This window comes from Abramis brama (genome assembly GCF_963993115.1).
Source record: "Abramis brama genome assembly, chromosome: 14".
NCBI lineage: Eukaryota > Metazoa > Chordata > Actinopteri > Cypriniformes > Leuciscidae > Abramis > Abramis brama.
The window spans coordinates 30,083,762-30,109,711 of NC_139976.1; the positions used below are offsets into that span (position 1 = coordinate 30,083,762).

At 37.3% G+C, this 25,950-nt stretch overlaps 3 protein-coding genes across 4 annotated transcripts in view; all 3 read left to right on the top strand.

Annotated features, from left to right (window-relative positions):
- Positions 1–3,279, top strand: part of slc4a1b (solute carrier family 4 member 1b (Diego blood group)) — a 29,079-nt gene extending 25,800 nt beyond the window's left edge. For both annotated transcript variants that reach the window (XM_084134912.1, XM_084134913.1), the window contains exons 14-17: positions 1,170–1,411; positions 1,507–1,676; positions 1,796–1,969; positions 2,116–3,279. In XM_084134912.1, coding sequence (XP_083991038.1) covers positions 1,170–1,411; positions 1,507–1,676; positions 1,796–1,969; positions 2,116–2,196 — 667 coding nt within the window. In that variant the 3' untranslated portion in view covers positions 2,197–3,279. The remainder of the gene's footprint in view (positions 1–1,169; positions 1,412–1,506; positions 1,677–1,795; positions 1,970–2,115) is intronic.
- Positions 3,280–3,856: 577 nt separating this feature from the next.
- Positions 3,857–12,615, top strand: atxn7l3b (ataxin 7 like 3b). The gene is made up of 8 exons (XM_084134924.1): positions 3,857–4,147; positions 4,849–4,969; positions 5,212–5,344; positions 8,952–9,123; positions 9,309–9,406; positions 9,533–9,555; positions 10,475–10,520; positions 11,000–12,615. The coding sequence occupies exons 2-8, from the start codon at positions 4,919–4,921 to the stop codon at positions 11,002–11,004; spliced, it is 528 nt and encodes a 175-aa protein (XP_083991050.1). The 5' UTR covers positions 3,857–4,147; positions 4,849–4,918; the 3' UTR covers positions 11,005–12,615.
- A 1,434-nt stretch (positions 12,616–14,049) lies between these two features.
- Positions 14,050–25,154, top strand: smarcd2 (SWI/SNF related BAF chromatin remodeling complex subunit D2). The gene is made up of 13 exons (XM_084134916.1): positions 14,050–14,505; positions 15,529–15,725; positions 18,746–18,788; positions 18,878–19,000; positions 19,380–19,499; positions 20,133–20,228; positions 20,375–20,476; positions 21,551–21,712; positions 22,647–22,744; positions 22,833–22,968; positions 23,069–23,191; positions 23,299–23,400; positions 23,509–25,154. Exons 1-13 carry the CDS (start codon positions 14,341–14,343, stop codon positions 23,560–23,562), a joined length of 1,521 nt encoding a protein of 506 aa, XP_083991042.1. The 5' UTR covers positions 14,050–14,340; the 3' UTR covers positions 23,563–25,154.
- Positions 25,155–25,950: the final 796 nt, after the last annotated feature.

Here is a 25,950-nt window from a genome sequence, read left to right on the forward strand (position 1 = left end):
CGGACAGCCATTTTTTTGTCTTTTGGGGTATGTTGAGGGTGATATTTGACAGAAAAAAGGCAGCAATGCCCAGAATCTTTTTCTGCTAGTTTCCCCTATGTGTCAGGATACACCATGCAAAATTTTAGGATTATATGGCCATTTATGTAGCTGCAGTACCTTTATATTCACAATTACATCATTCCGCCAAAAGCTTTTCCCAAAAAGGGTGTTTTTTGGCCCCTGAGACCAAACGGGGCCGAGTTGGGGGTGCTCATTATCAACTTGTGATGGCCCAAGGTATAAGATAATAGGAAATAATAGTGAAAAAAAGGTAGCAAAAACATCCTGAGGAGTGGACCTGGCTCCCGGCCTATAACACATTGCTGTCTTCCGCCCAAATAAGACCTAAACCACTGCAAAGATTCAGAAGACATTTTAAATTGATTTAATTTTTGTAATAAAATACTGTGATTAACAGTGTCAAAGGCCTTTTTTAGGTCCAAGAACACTGCCCCGACAACATTTCCTTCATCCAGTGATTCCTTAATTTTGTCGAGTAAATAACAGTTTGCTGTTTCGGTGGAATGTTTGTCTCTAAATCCAAACTGCAGTGGATAAAGCAGCTGGTTGGACTCTAAATGTTCCGCTAATTGCTCGGCAACAATCTTTTCCAGAACTTTTGAGACTACAGGAAGGATAGCAATAGGCCTATAATTGCTTGCTATATCCTTTTCACCCGATTTATAGATCGGTGTAATTATTATTATTTGCACATGGTTTGTCTTAAAGCATATTAAAAACACCACATAGATATATAAACAACATTAAATGTGATATTCACCACAGGGGGACTATAAGAAATGTTCACAGAAAGGTTCTTTGGGGAACCCAGAATGGTTCTTCTATGGCATCATGGCGAAAACCCCCGTTTGGAACCTTTATTTTAAGAGTGCAACATAGAGTAAAATATACAGTTATATGGAGCAGTATTACACACAGTGTGACAGAAAGTGAAAGTGACTGGTTGGGTTAGTGTGATGACCCTTGCTAGATTGGAGATGAAAGATTCTACTAATGCTTTCAAAAGATCATAAAAATAGAACAAATATATCTCTCTGAATAATGATTTGCAATGCTAATTTATTTATAAACTGATCTTTTCACTTGTCTCTCATTCATTTTTCAAGACTAATTGTGAGTAAACCGGAGAGAAAAATGGTCAAGGGTTCTGGCTTCCACATGGATCTTCTCATCCTGGTGAGCATGGGTGGTCTGGGTGCCATATTTGGTGTTCCTTGGTTGAGTGCCGCAACCGTACGATCCGTATCTCATGCCAATGCCCTGACTGTCATGAGCAAGGGACCAAAACCTGAGATTGAGAAGGTTCTGGAACAGAGAGTCAGTGGAGTAATAGTGGCTTTGCTTGTTGGTATGTTGACATACGTCTAACATTCTTCTAAACCTGGTTCTTACAGTTCTATGCTTCCTAGAGATACATTAACATCTCTGTCTGTCCGTTTGCAGGTCTTTCGATCCTCATGGAGCCTATTCTAAAAATGATTCCTATTGCGGCTCTGTTTGGAATCTTTCTCTACATGGGAATCACATCCCTCAGTGGGATTCAGCTTTGGGATCGAATTCTGCTCCTCCTCATTCCCAAAAAATATCACCCCAATGAACCCTATGCTACAAGAGTATGTCTGTGCTACCTTTACTCTATTGGAATTCTTTGCATTTCGATTTCTTCTTCTTGTAAATGTTTTATTCTCAAGGTTGGTTGCCTTTTGCATGTGGTCTCTGTCTCCCTCTGCAGGTCAGCACCAGTAGAATGCACGTGTTCACTGCGATCCAGATCGTGTGTCTGGCAGTCCTGTGGATGGTGAAATCGAGCCCTGTGTCACTGGCTCTACCGTTCATCCTGATACTCACCATCCCTCTGCGCATGTTCATGACTGGACGACTTTTCACTGAGCAAGAGATAAAATATGTAAGTGGCACACTGACTAGCCTAGTCAGAGTAGCCTAGCAGTAGTCTACTTGACGTACATGCTATATTCCAAGTCATAGTGAACCTAGTGAACTTTCCATTTAACTTTTCATAATAATTCATTGTACTTTGTATCTTCAATATAGCTTGACGGTGATGATTCCAAGGCAACATTTGAAGAGGAGCCAGGAGTGGATGTGTATTCTGAATCTCAGATGCCATTATAGATCCTTTTCCTGCAACCAAACTCGTTTTTTTTTTAGAGTGCAGCCAGCACATGAAAAATTTGACAAAACAATGAATTATGTTCATTTTACTGCTGTGTGTGGTTTTCATCATGACATGCAACATTTAAATATACAAGTGCCTTTAATAACTTTTGCACTAATATTCAGTAAGGTACTGCATTATGAAGGCCTTTAAAATAGGACCAGCACATTTCACAGATAAGATATTCTCCCTGCGTATAAAGAAAATATTAATGTAGCCTCGGTCTTTTTTTTATTTTATTTTATGTTTTTATTTATTTTTCATTTTTGCAAATAGGCCTACTTTGTCTTGTTGGAGAAGATTTGCTTTGCCCCCATTAAGATGTGCTATTACTGGTCTAGATGTCATTGGGCTAGTAATGATCTTTCAAAAACTAAAAAAAAAACTTAATTATTCCAAAATTTTGACCTGCAGTGTATTTCTTAAATAATGTATGTTATGCTGTCAGACAGATCTACATCAAAAAACATGTACAAGCTTATTTCCTTTCTATGTAACAGGCAAAAAAAAACCTAAAAAACAAACAGCCAATGTGACAATGCATAATAGTGGCATATTTGGAATAAATATTCTTCTAATGCTATATAATATGGCCATAATAGTTTGTTGTTATGCTGTTTTGCTTTACCATCAACAGAATGTTGTAACATATGGGAGCCTAAAGGTAGTTTCCATATGTCAACACAGCCGTCATCTTTGAATGATTAAAAATTCAAATGAGGTTATCACTCACATTAACAAACAATGATTTTTTATTGAAAAAATCAGCTGTTTTATCTTTTATCAGCTGTTAAATACTAGCAGATATGGATATTCATGCAATGTGAATTAATATGGTTTCAGACACACACTTCACTTGCTCTAGGTGTTCATGGACAGGATTCAACGTTCCAATATGACTCTCAGCTTGCGTATAGATAAATCACTAGCAGGAAAGATTTCAAATAACAAAACAAAACATAATGCAACAGTATTATTTAAGTATCAGTGAGATACTGTTTTTTTTATTAAAGTCCCCCTGTGGTGAAAATCAAGCTTTCAATGTTGTTTGTATGTCTATGTGGTATTTTTAATATAGGCTACATTAAGACACACATTGTGCAAATTCATAAGTCAGCACCGTTGCTGAATATTTTCTCTTTAAAACTGCTGTTAACCAAAGACAGTCTCAAAAACACAGATTGAAATCGCTGGTGTTTATGACGTCACAAACTACCTTAGCCAATCACATCAATGTGTGATCGTCTACGAGTTGGCGCGAGTATGGAGGCGGGGCTAATTTGCATATTAATAGAACCGCATTAAATGAGGCATGGCTGTAAAGCTATTTCAAGGCATGAAAGATTTTTTTTTTTATTAAAAAACGTTTAAATATGTCATTTTGGTGATCAAAGATGAGTTTTAAGGGACACAATTATTGACTACTTTAATATTTTAAATTAGCTGTTGTTTTCCGTTTACATTTTAATTTTAGTTCAACTTTATTAATTTTGTTGTGTTTCTGTATAAGAATATATAGCAGATACGACAAGATAAGTGAGAACTTTAGTTTAATTTCCATGTTCCTTCTCTCAGACCTGGCTAGACGATTCTGCGGTGACGGTGAGGCATTTCAGCAGCATACGATGAACGAGAATCGATTGGTCAGGTCTGGGTAAAGGGAAATGGAAGTCTGCGGACAAGGATAAGAGATTGAACGCTGAATGTGGAACTTTGTTTTGTCAGTGAGGAAATACTTTAAGGGAAATGTCTCATTGGACCTGTTGTATGTGTTCCCTTTCATGCGCATATCATTAATGGGACAAAGACCTAGTAGAGACAAATTTCATTATTGATTTGAACAGATGAGCAGCTTCAGTCAGTGGAGTGAACAGACCGACAACAGCAACAGCCTCCATTCCAGAGCTGGTGAGTGACAGACAGTAATGTCCATATAATACAGATAAACAATAGAGATCACACGACAGTATTTGTTGGGATTTTCGGAAGCAGTATGAAGTATAACCTCTTACGACTCAAATTCAAGTCAGTCAGTAGAGGGCGGCTATCCAAGCCAATGGACGCAAATCTTATCCTGTAAAACATCTTTATAATAATAAAATGTTTTGAATCAATCATACTTAATGACATACTTTGTCACTTATTATCTTATGCCATTACAGCATTTAAGTTAATCTGTGTCCAAGCTTCTGAACGTAACCTGTTATTTCAGTCAAGGCGAACGAAGGCGAGCCGGGATTTAACTTACGTGTTATCGTTATCAATCATCGATTGACAAAATTATATGATACATGTTACCCTTGTTAATACGAAACAGCCTTAATCATTGCGATATGATTTTCGAGTGTTTGCAGTATGCAGTGTAAACGGCTCTTATTCAAGGCAATGCATTGAGTATCGCTCATTCCTCTAGCAGTTTTTTTTTTTTACAGCGGTGTGTATCATTTATATATCCGATTGTTCATAATATTATAAGTACATCCATAAATACACGGTGAGGATTTTTGTTTTGTATGCTTTTATAATTGCAGCCGGGATCATATATTGCTGTCTCATTCCCTGCCTGTTTCTCTGTTTGTCTTCCTTTGTTTGGGTTGTTGTTGTTTCAGCCTCTCCTCAGCCCATGACTGCTGCACTACAGCATGTAGACAGCAGTGCTTTCTCCTGGAGCTTTTGCAAATGAAAATGGAGGACGTGTCTCTGTCCAGTATGGACAACAGTAAGATGGAGGTGAGCCTTTGTTTTTAATGTTATATTCTGCTTAATTTTATCAGTGTTAAATAAACAAAAGCTTATGCGGGTGTGTCATGAAGCTCATCTCTTAGGATATACATTTGACACTAATTTCATTGGTTTTCCCAGCTGTGTCCACTGTCCAGTGAGTGCGATGTGAATGTGATGTTAATCTTTCTGAATGTTACTATGTGATTCAAGCGCTTTAATGCTTGCATGTGTCGCGCCTTCACCCACAGGGCTTTGCTCAAGAGATCCTGTCTGACCTGGTGGAAGATACCTGTTTGGGTCTTTGTTTTGAAGTTCACAGGGCTGTCAAACAGGGATACTTTTTCCTGGATGATACAGACCAGGAGAGTATGAAAGACTTTGGTGAGACTCTGACACGTTTCTTGATTATGGCAATCAACTGTTTGGTCTCTTGAATACATGGATGGAAGCAGAGATTTATTTCACAAATGTTTATGCAGTATTCCACTTTAGCCCTTATGTTAAAGGGATAGTTCACCAAAAAATGAAAACTCTTGTCATTAATTACTTACCCTCGTGTCGGGTAAGTATCGAGGGTATCGTGTCGTTACAAACCTGTAAGACTGTCGTTCATCTTCGAAACACAAATTAAGATATTTTAAAGGAAATCTGAGAGCTCTCTGCATAGACAGCTATGCAACTACCACTTTGACGGTTCAAAAAGTTCATAAAGAGATCGTAAAACTAATCCATATAAATTGAGCGGTTTATTTTATATGATGAACAGATTTAATTTAGAATTCTATTAACTTTTAACCATTGATCAGCAAACATAAACAGAAGCTTAACCACCTGCTTGGTGCACAAGAACAAACCTCATTGGTTCTCGCAGAAGCTCAAACGTGCTGCGTAACACAAGAATGAACCTCATTGGTTCTCGCAGAAGCTCAAACATGCTGCGTAACACGAGAATGAACCTCATTGGTTCTCGCAGAAGCTCAAACGTGCTGCGTAACACAAGAATGAACCTCATTGGTTCTCGCAGAAGCTCAAACATGCTGCGTAACACGAGAATGAACCTCATTGGTTCTCGCAGAAGCTCAAACATGCTGCGTAACACGAGAATGAACCTCATTGGTTCTCGCAGAAGCTCAAACATGCTGCGTAACACGAGAATGAACCTCATTGGTTCTCGCAGAAGCTCAAACATGCTGCGTAACACGAGAATGAACCTCATTGGTTCTCGCAGAAGCTCAAACATGCTGCGTAACACGAGAATGAACCTCATTGGTTTTTGCTGAAGCTCAAACATGCTGCGTAACACAAGAATGAACCATGCTGCGTAACACAAGAATGAACCTCATTGGTTTTTGCTGAAGCTCAAACATGCTGCGTAACACAAGAATGAACCTCATTGGTTCTCGCAGAAGCTCAAACATGCTGCGTAACACGAGAATGAACCATGCTGCGTAACACAAGAATGAACCTCATTGGTTTTTGCTGAAGCTCAAACATGCTGCGTAACACAAGAATGAACCTCATTGGTTCTCGCAGAAGCTCAAACTTGCTGCGTAACACGAGAATGAACCTCATTGGTTCTTGCAGAAGCTCAAACTTGCTGCGTAACACGAGAATGAACCTCATTGGTTCTTGCATGTCAAGCGAACATGCTTGAGCTTCCATTTATCACAACTGATGTGTGAGTTGATGAATGTTTATATGTGAATAAAAGCCTAAATTCAATTTGTTCATCATATAAAGCAATTTGTGCCTCTTCAGAAAATTTGGACTAAAATGCTCAATTCATATGGATTAGTTTTACAATCTCTTTATGAACTTTTTGAAGCATCAAAGTGGCAAGTGCGTAGCTGTCTATGGAGGAACAGAAAGCTCTAAGATTTCAACAAAAAGATCTTCACTTGTGTTCCGAAGATGAAATGACATGAGGGTTAGTAATTAATGACAGAATTGTTTTCAAACTATCCTTTTGAGCAACTTTGGATGAAAACATAGCTACTGATATGAGCAGAGTCATGTGCGGTCATTTCATTAAAGTGGTTAATTTTGAATACATTTTGATAATGATTTTAAAGCAGGAACTTTATTTCAGTCACATTAGCAAAATGTATTCAAAATTCCACTGGCAAAAAGGTCCATTGTCATTAGTGTAGCGATGTATGATGCACAGCTTACACAAAATTCTATTTCAAACCAGGCAGCTTTTTTTTTTGGTCCACGGCATGGATTCGAGTGACCAACTTGAACCCGTTGCAAAATCTGCATGGGGACATCTTTCAAAGAATCTTTCAATCGTAAATTCCAATTGAGAGATAGATTGTGCCCATGAAAACTTGTGAACATTGGTAAATGTGACCACACCTTTAGACGTGATGGTTCAGAACTGTCGGGAAGGGGCCGTAAAGGAATAGTTTGCCCAATAAAGAAAATTAGTGTCATTCTGAACCCAGCACTTTCTTTGCTTCTGTGAAACCCAAAAAGAGGTATTTTGAAGAATGTTCATGCTTCCCTTTTCCATAAAATAAGTAGATTGGATCTGCAGTGTTAGGGTGCTTTCAGACTATCTTTTTTGGTGTACACCTGGGTCCATTTGGATGAAGTGAACAATCATGTTTTCCGAACTCTAGCTTGCACCTGCAGAACATACCCAAGTCCTCTTTAAAAAGTGAACCACAATTGATGAAGAATGATTCTGTAAAACTATGTTTGTGTGTGTGTGTTCTTTTCTGAAAAGTGGGATTGACGCACTGCAAGCAGAGAGAATGTGTCCTATCTTCTTGAATGGGGAAATAACGAAAGCTCAAAAACTGCTTGCTATTTAAACTCAAATTTAAACAACATACATTTCAGATCAGCAACAAAATTTTATATAAACTATACCATAAACATTTAAAGGGGTGGTTGATTATGATTTCACTTTTCTAACTTTAGTTAGTGTGTAATGTTGCTGTTTGAGCATAAACGACATCTGCAAAGTAACAATGCACAAGGTTCAAAGCAAAGGGAGATATTTTCTTTTAAAGAAATTGCTTTTTAAGGCCTACAGCAAACGGCTGGTTGGGACTACACGACATTCCTCCCGGGTTAGTGACATCACAAACCCTAAAATTTACATAAACTCATCCCCAGGAATGCAATTTATAGATTATCAAGACAGAATATGCTAATCAGTGACTAGAAGATAACTACACTCCTGTTGCATTCTACATGTTGTCACTTCTTCTTGAGTCTCTCCATCATTGAATGACTCTGGTTTAAACATAAAAGGCAAAAAAAAAATGAAATTTGCAGTGCATGTCTGTGTGAGGTAAAAGGACACGAGCTGTTGAAGCTCCGCCCCCTATGCCAGGAGCAGCAGCTCATTTGCATTTAAAGGGAATAACACAAAAACAACGTGACAATTTTAACATGCTATATAAAAATATCTGTGGAGTATTTTGAGCTAAAATTTCACATACACACTCTGGGGACATCAAAGACTTATTTTACATCTTGTGAAAAGGGCATTATACCAGCCCTTTAAAAGTCACCATGAAAGCAAAATTGGCCATTCTTATTTTATGGAATATTGCCGTATTTATTATAAATGATTTATTCATGCGCATCATTATTTTTACAATAATCTTCAATCAAAATAACTTCCCCTCCTCCTTTCAGCAACACTGATATGATGTGTTTACTGGTGTGAGGGCGGGACAGCCTGTCACTCAAGATCACATCAAAAGAAACCACAACCATCCAATCAGTTCCAGATGGGCAAAATCAAGTCCTGTCCTATATATTTTTCTTATTCCCTGCCCCTCCGCCATTTTTACAGTTCAGAATCATTATGGTTATTATGGCATGGTGTGAATGCAGCTTTTCTCCCATTTATTCTAATGTGAGTGAGTGAACCGACTTGATGTATGCAGTATTTGGAGGAACTGACCCAAATATAAGCAGTCTTTAACTGAAAATCCACCTGAAACTAATTTTTCACTGTCTCTTGTAGAAATCGTGGACCAGCCTGGAGTAGACATTTTTGGGCAAGTGTACAACCAGTGGAAAAACAAAGAGTGCGTATGTCCCAACTGCAGCCGGAGCATCGCCGCCTCACGCTTTGCTCCTCACCTGGAGAAATGCCTCGGCATGGGCCGCAACAGCAGTCGCATCGCCAACCGCAGGTATTATGACTAAACATTACCTTCACCGCCCATAGGAAACTGTAGATGCCACCTGAACTCCAGGCACATGTTCATAAAGGGTTGTGCTTGTCTGAATTTCTGGAATCCATTATTGATAATGCTGGTCATGTGACTGTGCTTTTGGAACATCTGAGGGTAATGTGTGTGTATAAATGTATATTTAGAATTGCAAGTGGCAACAACACGAACAAATCAGAGAGCGATCAAGAAGACAACGATGATGTCAACGACAATGACTGGTCTTATGGGGCAGAAAAGAAAGGTGAGACTGTTATACATCACCTTTCTTGGGAATATTCTGGATTATTGCTAAATAGTGACTGCTATTTATCAATATCTATGTGTGTTTTTGCATTTTAACATTATATTACAATATTTTGCTTTTCAGCCAAGAAGAGAAAGTCAGATAAGGTATTTTTACATTCTTTGAAACAACCTGTACTCTTGGTAAGTTTGTTTTACTGTTACAGATGGTTTTTTTCTGCTCGTCTCTCATCATTTGTAGCCACAGAATCTGGTGCTCCTAGACTTAGCTGTAACATTAGTTTATTAAAGTGTGTAGAATTCTTATCCACAATTTGCGTCAACAATAATGTTTTGGATACAAGCTGTTTATACAGACACAGGGCCCTATCATACAGCCGGTGCAATGCAGCGCCAGGTGTGACGCAAGTGTTTTTTGCTAGTTTCAGCCCGACACAGTTATCATTTTCACATCCTGCACCACGTTGATTAAATAGCAAATGCATTCAAGCGCATTGTTGGCGTGTTGCTATTTTGAGGCAACTGAAATAGACTGTGCCAATGACCAACTGAAACCTGGTCTAAAGTCTATGGCGCAATATTTTTTTTGTTATTTAAAGAGTGCGTTAGTAATATACGCCTATAGGTGGGTCCACAATGCATGTACACTTTTTCCACTTGCAAATTCCGCCATTTAAATAGCAATCCGCCATGGGGCGAGTGCAACTGGCTTTTAAAGGGAATGGGAGATGAGACTCTGATTGGTTTATTGGCTGTTATGCCCAAAACACAGACCATTACTCGTTAAGCGAATAGGCACAACCCTTTTAGACCATGCACCGGGCACGCCGACCATTTTTCCTGTCGTAAAACTAGCAAAAGTGGATTCGGGCATGCTCTAAGTGTGCTTACGCCGTGCACTTTAAACCATGAGCTTAGATCGTTAAAATAGGGCCCATTATCTCTCTGATCAGTGCTGGAGTGTAGCGTACTGTTGCTTGCATCATTCTTTTACAATGTCTTTTCATTGCTTTCATTTGCATATCCTGGCTGCAGGCTAATGTTTGACGTCTTTTTTTCTGTACAGAATCCAAATTCACCAAGAAGATCTAAATCCATGAAACATAAAAATGGTAAGTATGTGCACTTCCATCCAAAACAAACCGATTGTGTGAAATCTCTAACAGTATATTAACAGTATATCAAGTGTTAAGGCCCCGATATACTAACAGCAAAGTTTTATTTTTTGTTCTTCGCTTAGAGGTAAAAATAATTTTGAAATACTTTTGCAGTGATATACTATTAGCGAACCATGATACCGCCCATACTACTGAGAGCAGCAATTAGAAGAATGTTAATATGCATCGCATGCATTTCTGTCAATAGCAAAATAAACTAAACAAAAATGACAGCGGTGAGAAAACAACAGTTAAGAAAGTGTCTGATAGCGATATGGATATGTTTGCGCAAGCTCTGCAATTCATCACTTCAGTCAAGTCATGTTTATTTATATAGCACTTTATACAATAGATTGCTAGCAAGTTGATTGACATTACTAAACATGAAAAAATCAGTGTGACTTTCAATTAGAATTACAACTGTGTTTCGACAGACTGAACAGAAGAAATGATGTGGAGAAGATTTCCACATCAAAGAAGGCGGAGCCTCAGAGCCACAACTACCATTACGTAATCGCCATGGACCGATGGTAGTTTCGAAGGGATTTACTGACTGGAGCAAACTTTTCTGGAAAGCTGTTTCGACTCCCAAAATGAACTTTGTTTTGGCCTGATTTTGTTCAAAATGACATACCACAAGTTCAGCTTTCTTCAATTTTGCTTAAAGTATATCGGGGCCTTTAGGGGCCATTCACACAGGACGCGTTATTGCGTCGAAAAACGGAATGAAAAAAAAAAATGCAAGTACACTTTTTTTTTTTTTTCTTTTTTTTTTTTTATATAGTTGAACTACCTTTATCTTAAGCACAGCATTTTTAGAATGTCGTGTCATGCACGTGACTCAAAATACACGAGCGCAACAATCGAACACATCCGTCTAGCCGGTTTACAGTGAAACCAATAGAATCGCAGCGTAGTGGAATGCAAAAACAGACTCCGTGTTAACGGCCCCTTGCGATATTGTATGCTAACAGTCTTTATTTAAGTCAGTGAAAGTTATTGACAAAAAGATAAGACATTATAATAAACTGTCTGGTGAATAATTTTCGTAAAGCTTTGCTGGTTCTTAAACGGCGTGTGGAGAATCAGGACGGTTCGTGTGTTTTGCTAAGAGACGAGACATTCTCTCAATAACACTGTGCAGGAGTCACTCACTACCCACAGTGCCACACGGTTTACCTTATCACAGGATTGTGTGAGCTGAGTTATGCTGATCAGTGGAGGAGATGTGGACTAATTCTTCTGTCATTCAGTTTACATTTAGTTTTTTTTTCTTCATGTTTCGTCTTCAGAAATTTTTGCACAATCTCTCATATCCTGTTCATGCAGCTTTGATGGCTGGTCTCTCAAAAATGGCACATCTAGGATAGAGGAACTTGCACGATGCTCTCAGGGAGGAAGTTAGAACTCAGATCATCATGTCGGCAGGCAGAAAGAGCCGAGTCGTAGACGCTGGGCCAGTTGAGCTCTCCCATAACTAAGGTGCAGGATTCTCTCTAACGAATACATTTTCATGAGTAATTTCTCATTCTGGGAGGATTTTGCATCCGTTAATAATGAAATTGTTAAAGATTAATTGCAAATCATGATCATAAATCAGTGTGAACTGTTCCCCATTAGGTAATTACTACACAATGTTTTAATGTAATTTTTGTGGAGAATCATGATCCAGTAGAGTCGTTTCCTTTCTCTGTAGTTCAATAGCCAAAATGTGGTACAGTTGTACTATGTTATGTCACTAGTTCTATAGCATATTATCATAAAAAAAAAAATCAATAGTAAGTTATTGGTTACAAAGAGAGTTTGGCATAGATCTCCAGACAGAATTAAGTCTTGAGAAAATCTTTATCATTGTAATTTGTTTTTCTTCTCTCAACTTGTTTTTATGTATTAGATGTTTACAGTGTAAAGTGTCCTGTGCGGTCTCACTTTGTTTGTAACTGTGTATATATATAATTGACTAGGTGAAAGATGCTGCTATCCTGACCGTGAGCCATACGCTTATGGGCATGTCATCCATGTAATAAAACAAATCAGAACTCTGAACATGCTTCATGTGTGTGCTACACTATTTATTTCACAAAATATTTATTGGGTGTTGTGAAGGCACCCATTTCGGACCACCAAGAGATTTTACATGAAATTAGATTAAAAAAAATAAATAATTTTTCAAAACCCAGAGTGAAGCTGGAGCTCGGTGATTTCAAATTTTCTGCAGTTTGTGCATCCCTTGGTGAAATGCAATGTTTGAGGCTTTGGCTTATTTTGGAACTGTTTTCACTGGCAGTTAAGAAATATGAATATTAATTGGCTACTTTTTGCATCGACAGATAGTTCTGGTCCTCAGAATTGAGTGGATGAGCTACATTCCAGTAGTCCAACACTCCGTGTTCATTTGTTATAAAATGTTGTACTCAAACTCAGTATGCGATTTCGACGCATTGTGAAACTTCACAGTTTGTGTCACTCTGCTTGTCTGTGTTTACAGCTGAATCAAATGAATGCTTATATTCACTTATATTCAGAACAATAGCACTTTTGCTTGTGTAATATTACAGAGTACAGCTGCCAAAGGCCTCCCTTAGTGAAAATGTGATTTTTTTTTTAACCTTTTTTTAAATTTATTTTTTATGGTCCCAAAGTACTGGTTCAAATTACTATTCAAAATTAAAAGATTCAGTTATAAAATAGTAAAAAAAATAAAAATAATAATTACTTAAAGACTGCTGCAGATACAATGACATCCATCTGCAAATATTTTTTGGGGGGAAAAATGGTAATATTTTAAGTACACCCTGACCTAACGTTAGAGCACTTCTGTTTATTTAACCACTTTTGGCATTTTATTATTATTTGTCTTTATTCTTTATTTGAAATATTACGGATCCCAATCGGTAATATTTAAATAGGCTATATTTCATGTACCTCTGTCTATTATCACACACAAATATTCTTGTTCATTCGTCTTGGAACTATATCTCTTTGTGGAAGTTCATGTAAGGGAATTTTATTGGCCCACTTAATCAGCGGGTGCTAGGGCGTCCGCAAAAAAATAAATTATAATAATTAATATACATTACATATTGTATTTTTGGGCTGTCAAAGTTAACGAGCTCTCAATTTATCAATACAACTAGTTTTTTTTACATTCATATTTACCAAATTTGATAATATTAAAATATTCTCAAGTCTGGTCATAAATCATGAGAGAAAACAAATATGAATAGAACGCTTGTGTAAATCTTAGATATGCGGTCATTAATAAAAAAAAATATATATATATATATATATATATATATATATATATATATATATATATATATATAAATGGGTTTTTATACATTAAAATATATAGGCCTATCTGTCTTTACATTTTAAGAGGGGGTCTGTCGAAAAGTCATGAACGCATTTGGAGGTCCAAGGCATCTAATAAAAGTTTCAAAACGCCTTTCAAACTTATTATTACGAGGCAAAGTTATTTGGCAACCCAGGGGGAGGAGATCTGAGAAGCCACACACTGATAACTGTAGTCGACATTGGTCAGGCTCTTAAAATGTTGTTGAGAGGAAATCATTAAGATAAATGGGGGTTTGACTAGCTTTAGAGGAAGATATGACACGTTCAGCGGACGTCGATCGACAAGTAAAGGCGGAGGAATAAATCGATATTTGAAAGAGATGTGGTTACGCGTGACTCCAACGTACGTTTATCGAGTGACTCCGTAACGGTTTTAATTCCACTTCTTAACTATTATTAGCTGTGAAAATAATCACAAATGGCTTCTAGATCGGGTTTCCCCGTCAACCACAGTAACGTTACCCCAATAAACCCCAGCATGAACCTCATGAACCCGGGTCACAGCAGCGCAATGCGAATGTCAGCAATGCCACAGAATTCACCCTACAGAGGGATGGGCAGTACTCCGAACCAGTATCACCAAGTAAGTGAAGAAACCACTCTTTATTTGTTATCTGCGTTTAGCATCACGCCATAGCCTCAGTCTTCCCTTCTGTCTTAATTGAGGAAGAGTCATTTCATTTGCATTTATTGGCACATTTATGACATGAAATATGTCAGAAAATAATTTACAATGATGCTTCTTTATAAAAATACAAAAAGAAAATGTTTAAAAATCATTCTAAGAGCGCTGAGGCCCATGAAGAATAAGCATCTACTTCCGCATTTGAGTCCCACCATGAAGAAAACGCGCGTGCTTTACTTTGAATAACTAAAGTTACTTGCAAACATTAGGCTTAAACAAAAAAAGTACCATGGTAATACTATTCCATTTTGTTATACCATGGTAATAAGATTTTGTTTGGACATATATCATGGTAATACCAAGGTGTTTGAACATGTAATATAGTAATATTTTAATATTTACTGCGCGGTTGAGTAGGCTAACACACAAATGTCGTGTATGAATATGGTATTCATTATCTCATGATATGTATCCAAGTAAAGTTCAAAGCCATTTGATATCATCACTGTATCATGGCACCGCAACAGTATTTTTGGTAACACTTTGCAATAAGTTCCCATTAGTTAGTTAATGAATTAACTAAAATTAGCAATAAAGAGCAATGTGTAACAGTATTTATTAATCTCTTTTAACATTAGTTAATAAAAAAAACACCTGTTCATGTTAGCTCAGGTCCATTAAATAATGTTAATATATACAACTTTTGATTTTAATAATGTATTAGTAAATGCTAAAATTAACTAAGGTTAATAAATGCTTAAGAACTAATTTTTATTGTTAGTTCATGTAACTAATGTACTAATTTTAACAAATGGAACCTTATTGTGAAGTTTTAACGTATTTTGTAAGCTGCCTTTATAAGCCATCTTAGTCATGGAGTCCTGCTATGTGAAGTTTTACTTTGGACAAAATTTACCTATAACAGTTTGTGAGTGTTAAAAGTAGTAGCCTAATACTCAAATCCTGCAATCGTACCCACAGCGCCCAAGTATGCCACCCAGCCGAGGAATGCCAATGGGGGGCATGGGGTCTATGGGTTCCCCTCTACCTGGTCCGTCTTATAGTGGAGCCATGCCCATGCGACCTGGGATGCCTCAAGCCGCGATGGACCCCAACCGGAAGAGACTTCTTCAGCAGCAACAGCAGCAGTCCGGTGGTCTTATGGGTCAGAGAAGGGGGTTAGTACATTTAGTATCATTGTTTGTGCATGAATGCTAAGTTATTGTAGCATTCATGTCACTTCACAATTCTGTCTGGGTTATGGGCCTTATGAACAAAGGACAGTTTTATTTTTGGAGCCCCAAGAAAAGTTGGTTTTAGATGATTTTTATTTTTATTTTTATGGAATATTGCCGTACTTATTATAAATGATTTACTTATGCACATCATTCTTTTTTTGTGTGTGTGTGTGTCCTCGTAATTTGGGCCGTCACAGTAAAGGAATCTCCCTTGCGGTGGTTTCGTGTAGCTCAATATCGCAATATGCGATATTATCGCCATATTATAATTATTATTATTTTGCTATATAAATAAGCTTGTTGGGTTATTATTCTAAAATGTTCTGATTCTCAAATGGGACAAGAGGCTTTCAAAAAAAGTGCTGATATATTTCTCTGTGCGTGCTAGACAGGCTGTCAGTCAATGCAGTTACTAGAGTTCGACCGATAGTGGATTTCACCGATAATAACATCTAGGTTGGACCACGCTGGCTGATAACCGATTAATCATTCGATAGTTTTTCAAATGGATACTGAATGAAAACAAACATAAAATATTGATGAACTTTATTACAAAAATTGAAAAACTGTACATGAATATGTACTGTCCTTTTTAAATATAAAAAAAAATATTATATTAATTATACCTTTATCATTCATGTTAGTTCATAGTGCATTAACAATGTTAAGAGATACAACTTTAAAATGTAAAAAATGTACCGGTATTAGTAAATTTTTAAATTAAAGATGAACAATACTTTTATTAACCTTAGTTAATGTTTCAAATGGACTCTTTTTGTAAAATGTTACTATTTCATATAAATCCAAACAGTCTTTAATCTTTAAATATCTATACAAAAGCCATAGCATTGAAATTAGATACATGTATATTATATGTATACTTTCACACTTTATTCACCTCTATTTTAAAACACTTAAAGTCAACCTGTAGTCAATCATTTTATCCCTTAAAACTCATCATTGAACACCAAAATGACATTTATTTTTCCTTGAAAAATATTTCTTCATGCCTTAAAATAGCTTGAATGCAACTCTACACCCTTGTCTCATTTAATATATGCGGTTCGATGAATATGCAAATTAGCCCCGCCTCCACTCACTCACACCAGCTCAAATATCCACTCGTTGATGACACGTTGACGTGATTGGTTACAAGGTAGAGGTAGTTTGTGACGTCAGAAAAACACCAGTGATTTCAAACCGTGTTTTTGACTGCCTTTGGTTCACTGCAGTTTTAAGGAGAAAATACTCAGCAATGGTGTTGACATGAATTTACACATGGTTTGTCTTAAAGCATGTGAAATGAAAAGAATAGTCCACACTGCAACTATAAAAATAATAGCACAGAGAAACTATATCATTGGAATCACATTCAGAACGTTTTTTTTTTTTTTCAGCTGATGATAAAAAAGATTGACAACCAATCAGAATCCATTCTGTTTTGAGCTCGAGCATTTAAATCGGCAGATGACAAAACGGCAGTACATGCTTAAACAGAATATCGTCCGCTGTTGTTGATGCTAATATGGTTATCATTATAGTTATCGTTCTTGTTGTAAACGGGCCTTAATACTTTAAATTATGCATGTAGTTGAGGAGAGTTGTGCTATTACTAATACAAGCAGATGATTTTTTTTGGGTTTTGAATGATAAAACAGGTGAAAAACCCCACAGACGTAAGGTGTGGTCACATTTACCGTTGCTCTGCGAAATTTTGCAGGCAAAATCCAGTCATTTCAATAGGAATCCATGCGATCAGAAGTTTGGCGGAAAGGCGAAAGAGTTCCCCAGGCAGATTTCACTCATGTTTAACTTGGTCTGATGAATTAGTCACGTTGACCAACAGAAAAATGCTTAGTTTGAAAACGACTTCTGTGTGAGTGGTGCTTCATGCATCGCTTCATATTTATGCATAAGAAACTCCTTATGAATCACATTCCTCTTTTATCTTGTTTATTGTTGTGTTATAAGCAGGCCCAACTGGAATTGTTGAAATTTTTCTTCATTTTTGGGCAGGATGGATTTAGGGTGTGTTCACACTTGTAGTTCAGTTCGCTTGGTTAGTTTGGTCCGGACCAAAAAAAGTAGTCCTGGACCTGGTCCGCTTAGCGTTCCGTTCACATTGGCATTTTTTCAACACTGAACCTAAAGATACCGAACCTAAAGGCATAGGGATATGTTCACAACCTGATTGGTCAGCTTTTATGAAAACAATGCTGTGTGCTGGGCTAAATGCACTCGTTTTATGTGCGTAACCTACATGGTATTTTGACCAGCTGAGAACTTGTGAAGAGCTTATAAAATCTGTTAAGGAGTCAAAACAGCTGCAGCAATCCCTCCGTTACACACAAAGAAAGATCTGTTGTGAGGAGATGCGATTCTGATGCCTGTTCCAAACTGTAATGGGCAACATCGCGACTATGTCAAGAAAAAAGAGGTATGCTTGAGCATTCTGTCCTTTTTAGGGTCGCATCTTGTGACATCATGTCCAATTTTTGGTTTGTTTACATTTGGTCCGTGTTGCGTTCATATTTAATTCAAACTGCGCCAGAGTTCGTTTGGAAGTAAACCGAGAGTCCAAGACCAATCTTTAGAGCAATCGCACCAGGATTCGTTTAATCAAACCAAACATGCCAAGTGTGAACACACCCTTAAAACTCTCTTATTTATAGCTGAAAGCATTATTACATTAGCAGAAATATTTGATAAAAATATTTCTGCTGTTAAAGTTAACATCATGATCATGAATCAAAGATTCATCATTTTCAAATGTTTATCCAAAATAATGATTGTTTCACTGTAAAATTTATGAAGAAAAAGTTACATTTGTTTGAGGATAATTATATGGCTTACACTTTAGATCTCAAGTGCTTTAAACTTTGCACTCTGTAATTGAAATAATATTTTAACATATGTTTGTGTTGAGTCATGTTCCTTACACATCTGCTCTACATTTTCAGGGTGAAGAGGCGTAAGATGGCTGACAAAGTGCTCCCACAGAGGGTGAGTTTAACCAGAATAGTGTACATTTTTTTCTTTTCTTTTTTGTGATGCTGAAGTGCATAGTTTCTCATGATTTTGGTTTTCCTCAGATCAGGGATCTGGTCCCAGAGTCTCAGGCTTACATGGACCTTCTGGCCTTTGAGAGAAAGCTGGATCAGACCATTGCACGCAAACGCATGGAGATACAAGAGGCCATCAAAAAGCCGATCACGGTAGATGTAGTAGACTGGAGTAGCAATTCAGAGATGAATTCTTAGTTTAGCTAAGTTTAAGGGAAGCTCACACATTTACTCACCCTCATGTCATATCCAAACCTGTATGACAAAAGAAGATATTTTAAATAATGCTGGTAACCAACCTGTTTTGGTGACCTTCCATTTCTCAAAATATCTTCTTTTGTGTTCCACAGGTTTGAAACGGCATCAAGGCGAGTAAATGATGACAGAATTTTAATTTTTTGGGTGAACTAACCCTTTTTGCTTTAGCTTCGGAATTCACTGGCTACTAGACTTTTTTTTTTTCCTCTATGCCGATATGAAGAAATTAACCAAATTGTTTATGATCTCAATGCGCTTTGTTCTACTCATCCAGCAAAAACGCAAACTGAGGATCTACATTTCTAACACCTACACACCTGGCAAGCCAGAGGGAGAGGAGGCTGAAAAAGTGTCATCCTGGGAACTTCGAGTGGAAGGCAAACTCCTGGAGGATGTATGTAATGATTTTCACTATGTGTTCACTTGTTGGCACGTATGTGAACTCCAGGCAAGTTTGAGCGATCACGCAGTGGAGTCCATTTACAGTGTTTCGTGACAAGTAACGGCTCTAGATACAATCTGACATTGTCGCCCCTATCCTTAATTCTTTTTTATTTGGCAGTCTTGAGTCTCTTGGTCTGTTGGCCAGCTTAACTTCACTGGCTCATGTCCTCAGCTCACTCCTTCAAACCAGATGTGCTCTAAGCTGTTCCATGTTCCCAGACTTTTCAAGGAAAGGGAATTGAAACTTTAGTCCATTTTGTGAAATTAGTCCGTAAACGTCTAAGCATGTATTTGCCAGCTAAAGAACTCTGGCTGTGCTGCTGCCACATGAAAAGAGAAAATGATTCTTTTTCTTTACTTTCTTCTGCCTGAGTTGTTATAAGTTGTGTGGTACTGCAAGGGAGGGACAGGCAAGGCATTGCGCAAACACGTACTGGCGCAATAGCTGTGTGAGCTGCTTCTAAAAAAAATCCCTCCAGTGCGGTCAGCTCCAAACAATGCAGTATCAATCAATGGCTTGAACACATTTTGTGTTCTCTCTCCCCTTTTCCCTATTTCTTTCTCTCTTTCTAACTCTCCTTAGCCTGGGAAACAGAAACGAAAGTTTTCATCCTTCTTTAAAAGCCTGGTCATTGAACTGGACAAAGAACTTTATGGCCCAGACAACCACTTGGTGGAGGTATGACATTATAGTGTTATTATAAAAATAATAATGCAATGAATAAATCCAATTAAATAATGATGGCCTCATCAAACACAAAATGTACTCTCTTGCAGTAAATCCAGTCATTACATCTGTAGTACATCTGTATATTTTTGTCTTAGTGGCACAGAATGCCCACAACTCAGGAGACTGATGGATTTCAGGTGAAGAGACCAGGAGATGTGAATGTGAAATGTACTCTCCTTCTCATGCTAGACCACCAGGTATCACATACACATCTCACAAACACATACAATACCGGTCAAATTTTTTGAATATTTCACCAAGGCTGTGTTTATTTGATGAAAACTACAGCAAAACAATAATATTGTGAAATATTTTTTGCAATTTAAAGGAACTGTTTTCTATTTTAATATATTTTAAAATTTCATTTTGTAATGGAAAAGCTGAGTTTTCAGCATCACATGATCCTTCAGAAAACATTCCAATATGCTTAATTTGGTGCTCAAATTTTATCAGTTATTATTGGTGCTCAATTATTAATAATGGCTCTTATTATCAAAACAATATTGAAAAGTTTTTGCTGCTTAATATTTTTGTGGCAACTATTTTGTGGAATTTATTTAAATTAAATAGAAATCTTTTGTAACATTATATGTCTTTACTGTCACTTTTTTATTGTTGTACTTGCCTTTTGAATGGTAATACATTACAGTTCCCACACACAAAAAAAATGAAGCAGCAAAAAACTGTTCAACATTGATAATAATAAGAAAATATTCTTAAGGAGCAAATCAGCATATTAGAATTATTTCTGAAGGATCGTGTGACTGAAGACTGGTAGCCTGGAAATCCAGACCTAAATCTGAAAGATTAATGGTCTGGCGTCGACTAATGAAAATCGTCCAGCTCGAGGGGCGGCACCAAGCATGCATTTGAAAATCTCACTGCACGCAATTGGATAACACTACGACCAATCACAACAATAAACCCCATATGCTTAGCTACCAGCGGAGCTAACTGGTAGATTATACTCTTACCGTATCCGGTCGGCAAAACAGCAAAAACGTCCTTCTTGCAAAGGAACGATTCGAGCGGCGTCTTCTGTTCCTGTTTTAGATAAAAAAACAAGTCTAACTTGTTCATTGTAGCGGCCAAAGCCGTTTCAAACAAATGGTGTTCATCTATAGCCATCTTGCAATGTTTACTTATGACTTCGACGTCACAGCGCGGTTTTCAAAAGAAAATAAAACTTCAGACTATTCATGTCATAAGTTTGTTTGTTACAGAGTATATGGTTGTCTTTATTGGTTGTCTTCACCTTGTACTTGACTTAGCCTCCGCAGTATAAGCTGGATCCACGTCTGGCTCGACTGTTGGGAGTCCACACTCAGACCAGAGCCAGTATCATGCAAGCCTTGTGGCTCTACATCAAAAACAACAAGCTGCAAGACTGCCATGAGAAAGAGTACATTAACTGCAACCGATACTTCAGACAGGTACACAAAACGCTTAGCACTCCTAGCAGGAAATTACCCCTAGCCTGTTCTCACAATTCTTTAAAATCCAGGTTGCAACAAACCACTTGCGCTAAGAAAGCTCTTTTAAAATTTTACCCTTTTTAATTATAAATGAATTATCACTAAGGTTTTTTTCTTAACTAATAGGTTTTCTGCAGCCCCCTACAGAAGCTCTTTTTAAAACACATTAGAACAGAAAAACTGCAGAAACCCTGGTATCTAAGCATTGCATTTGGCAATGTCTGCCACAACCTGCTTTCACTTGCCTCTGAGCCATTGTTATTACTGGCACAGCTGTGCACTTGTTCACATCCTACCTGTGATAGATAGTGATAGACAGATATTTGTCTTTTTTCCAGAGAAAGACAATTTCCACTGCTCCTGACCTGTCAACAGAGGTGTCCCCCAGGGCTCGGTTCTTGGCCCAATTATCTTTGTAGTCTAAATGCTTTTACTAAATCTTAATTGCTTGAAACCACTGTATTATTTTACTTGGTTGGATTTTCCCCTGTTAAGCTGATGACACTCAAATCTGCATTAGCTCCCGTGTTACTTATGTCCTTCCTCTCAATGTCAGATCTCTTTTCAAACTGTCCATGTATGCAAAGAAAGAGAGACCCAAGCCAAATGTAAAGACTTGATTATCATAGAGACTTGTTTGGGCCCACCTTGCAATGCCCCTGTCAACCATTCAGAAGACCTTAGCAACCGTATAGAAACACCCTGCACAGTGGCAGGGAGCTTTGCACAGGGAAGCGCCACTCTCGTTGTCTTTAGAATTTAGTTAAGTACTTGATCTGAGATATACTGTATAGCATGCTTTGTGCAAAGACAACTATGGGATAGGTGCTTGACCAGGAACTTATTGGTTATAGACTGAGCCATGTGTCACTGAACTGCTGTAATCCTGCAGATTTTTGGATGCCCCAGGATGAGATTTTCGGATATTCCCATGAAGCTCGCCAGCCTCCTTCAGCACCCTGACCCCATTGTCATCAATCATAACATCAGGTGTGTGCCTATGGTTTCTGGTCTGAATGTTCTCAGTAGTTACTTTACATACTCATTTGAAATATTTTTTTTTTTTTCATTTTGTCAGTGTGGATCCCAATGATCAGAAAAAGACTGCATGCTTTGATATCGATGTTGAGGTGGACGACCCTCTGAAGGCTCAGATGACCAGCTTCCTGTCATCCACAACCAATCAGCAGGAGATTGCTACCCTGGAGATGAAGGTGCGTGTGCAAGGACGTAAATGACACCTGGTGTAAATTATTTTCCACCTACATAAGGTAAAGGGGCTATTTTTAACCAAACATTTACATTCTCCATAAGATCCATGAGACTATTGAATCCATCAACCAGTTGAAAACCCAGAGAGACTTCATGCTCAGCTTTAGTAACAACCCGCAGGATTTCATCCAGGACTGGCTCAAGTCTCAGAGCCGAGACCTCAAGGTATCCTCAGAGCTTGCACCTTGATTTGGATTTCCCTCATTGGATTTGGTCATTCTGATATTTTTTTTCCATCCTTCATTTATGATGTTTTGTCTTGGTTTATGCAGTTAATGACGGACACTGTGGGTAATCCAGAGGAGGAGAGGAGAACTGAGTTTTATCACTCAAACTGGGTTACAGAAGCTGTTGGACGCTACATATTTTCAAAGGTAAGTGCTTAGTATTTATTTCCATTACAAAACACATCAGATGCTATAGTATCTATAATACTATAAATAAATGATATCTATATTTTTATTTATTTATTTGGTTTTCAGGTCCAGCAGAGAAGACAAGAATTGGAACAGGTACTAGGAATCCGACTCACTTAAGACGATTCAGACTCCAGATCCAGTCATCCATGGAATCTGCTCAAATACAGATGAGAAAAAAGCCAATAGATGCACTTCATATAGAAGTTTTGGGTGCTGGTATTGTTTGGTATATTGCACTGTCATAAACTTCTTGTCAGTTGCAGCATTTGCAGACTGTACCATAGCAAACATCTGGTCACATCAAATTTCAAATGCTGTTACATTAACTGGAACTCTTCAGTGTATATCTCCCTTTTTGAATTCAGTCTCTGATTTTGTTTTATATATTCTGAAAATGTAATATGAAAATAAGCCATTCAGTTAATTTTCTTCATGATTCAGTTTTTTGACTTACACATCTTTACTTTTATTATATCCTGTTAAATAGGGCTCTTTTTTGTATATTTTACAGTAAGATATACAGTACTGTAGCTAATTGGCTAAAACCCCTATAGTAACACATGCAACACAGCTTCTTGTTGTTCATCCTTTTTATGTTTATAGTTTAATAGTTAATTAATGACGATAGTTAACTATATAGTTAGTTAGTTAATTAATTAATTAGGAATTGCAAAATGAATTCTGACCACAAAGACTTCTGTTTTCACAAATTAATTGCACAATTTTTGAGTCAGGATGCAGTTATTTGTAATTAGGTTGACTAGTAATGAAAAAGCAATATTTTTCTTCTTTCGATATTGTGGATTTTTTCATTTGGTCTCTCAGGAAAATATGTGCTGCACTGCGTTCAAGAGCCATCTTTTTGTGTTTCCTCCCCCAACGAGAACTCCAGCACATTTGGTTGTCCAGCTGGTTTAGCTCAGTATACCAGACTTTCATCTCGTTAGTGTTTACTTTTTTTATTTTTTTTTTATTGCCAGTTCATGTTCTTATTTAGTGTTCAAAAGTCTGCTGAAGTGGTAGAGACCGTACTGCAGTGACTGAATTTGTGAACAATGGTGTGCTAACCATCAGCATATTCTTTATTTTCAGGTATTCAAAGCCATATTTTTAGAGTAGATTAGTTCAGTGTGTACTTCTACATTCCAAACAGCTGATGGAAATGTTCTGTTTAAGTGGGTTTTAATACGTGAAATATCATTCATATTGGTGTTGTTGTCATTTGTGGTAATTATTGACAGCAAGTTGAATTTTCAGTTAAGGAATATAACAGATTCAACATCTGTGACATGCTGCTGATTACCACAGAAAATCGTTTTTGACTTTCCAGTTTATAAAGTGGTTACAAAAGTCTGACTGTCTTTTTAAATGCATCTCTGAGGGACGAGTTGAAACGATTTTGTTATAATTGACAGCATGCCACAGATGTTGTCGATAGAGCTGAAATGAATGTTCCTTTCGATGGTTTCATTTTGTTAATAGCTTAAGAGTTATTCAGACAGTATTAATGCTGATCTGAAATGCCACAAGCTCTTGTACTTTTGATTTACTTGTGAGTGGATTAAGCCCTTTTTGTGCAAGTGCCAACTAAGTTCTTACAACGCAAGTTCTGTTTTATATTTTTGTATCAATCAAATGCTTATCTTTTGTACTTTTTTACTGGGAAATTGGAATATTTTAAACAATAAAGCTCTTTCCATAAAAGGGAATTCACATGTGACTGAGCGTAATATATCAAAAATACAATGTCTGAAAAAAAGACATTGCGTTTAATCAACCTTGATGGAATATTAAATGTTATCATTAGATTAAATATTTATGCAGAATTAAGAAAATCAGGTATGTCGGTCTACTAGACTCCCAAAGTGGGTGCCGTGACAACTGGCTAGGGGTGCCGCAGAATCTCAGCTTTATTTTCCAATTTAAACAGCCTAAAATAACTATCGTACCATATAATAACCTTTTACAGCCAAGGTTATAATCGTTAACGAAAACGAACGAAAAAACGAAAACTAGGTGGGAAAAAACATTGTCGTTAACTGAAATAAAAATAAAAACGAGGCATTACAAAAAAACGATAACTAACTAAAACTGTAATGTGTGTTTGGCAAAACTAAAATAAAATAAAATTATAGAGTAAATGTCCTTAGTTTTCGTCTTTGTCAAGGTCTTTCGTTTTTTTAACGCTATTTAAAACACGCAGCGTATTCGTTCAGCTGCATTTCCTTTCCCTGCTCTCTCTGTCACTCATGCGTCTTAGTGATGGGTCGTTCGCGAATGAGCCGGATCTAAGAGCCGGCTCTTGTAGGTGAACGACGGGAGCCGGCTCGCATATCTGAAGAGCCGACTCTACTTTTAAAAATATAGCCTATAGAAATTAAATCATTATGTAGGCTAATAATGAAATAATGAATGATTTTAATTGTATTTAAAATAATTGACTAATTCAAAAACCAACAAAAACATAATTATATAGGCCTAAAGGCGCACACACATTTGTTTCGA

Coding starts and splice junctions, on each gene's coding strand:
- atxn7l3b (XM_084134924.1), top strand. CDS start 4,919: ATGAAAATGGAGGACGTGTCTCTGTCCAGTATGGACAACAGTAAGATG. Junction 5,345..8,951: donor GGAGAGTATGAAAGACTTTG/GTGAGACTCTGA, acceptor TGTCTCTTGTAG/AAATCGTGGACCAGCCTGGA. Junction 9,556..10,474: donor AGAAGAGAAAGTCAGATAAG/GTATTTTTACAT, acceptor TTTTCTGTACAG/AATCCAAATTCACCAAGAAG.
- smarcd2 (XM_084134916.1), top strand. CDS start 14,341: ATGGCTTCTAGATCGGGTTTCCCCGTCAACCACAGTAACGTTACCCCA. Junction 19,001..19,379: donor CCATCAAAAAGCCGATCACG/GTAGATGTAGTA, acceptor CTACTCATCCAG/CAAAAACGCAAACTGAGGAT. Junction 21,713..22,646: donor GCAACCGATACTTCAGACAG/GTACACAAAACG, acceptor GTAATCCTGCAG/ATTTTTGGATGCCCCAGGAT.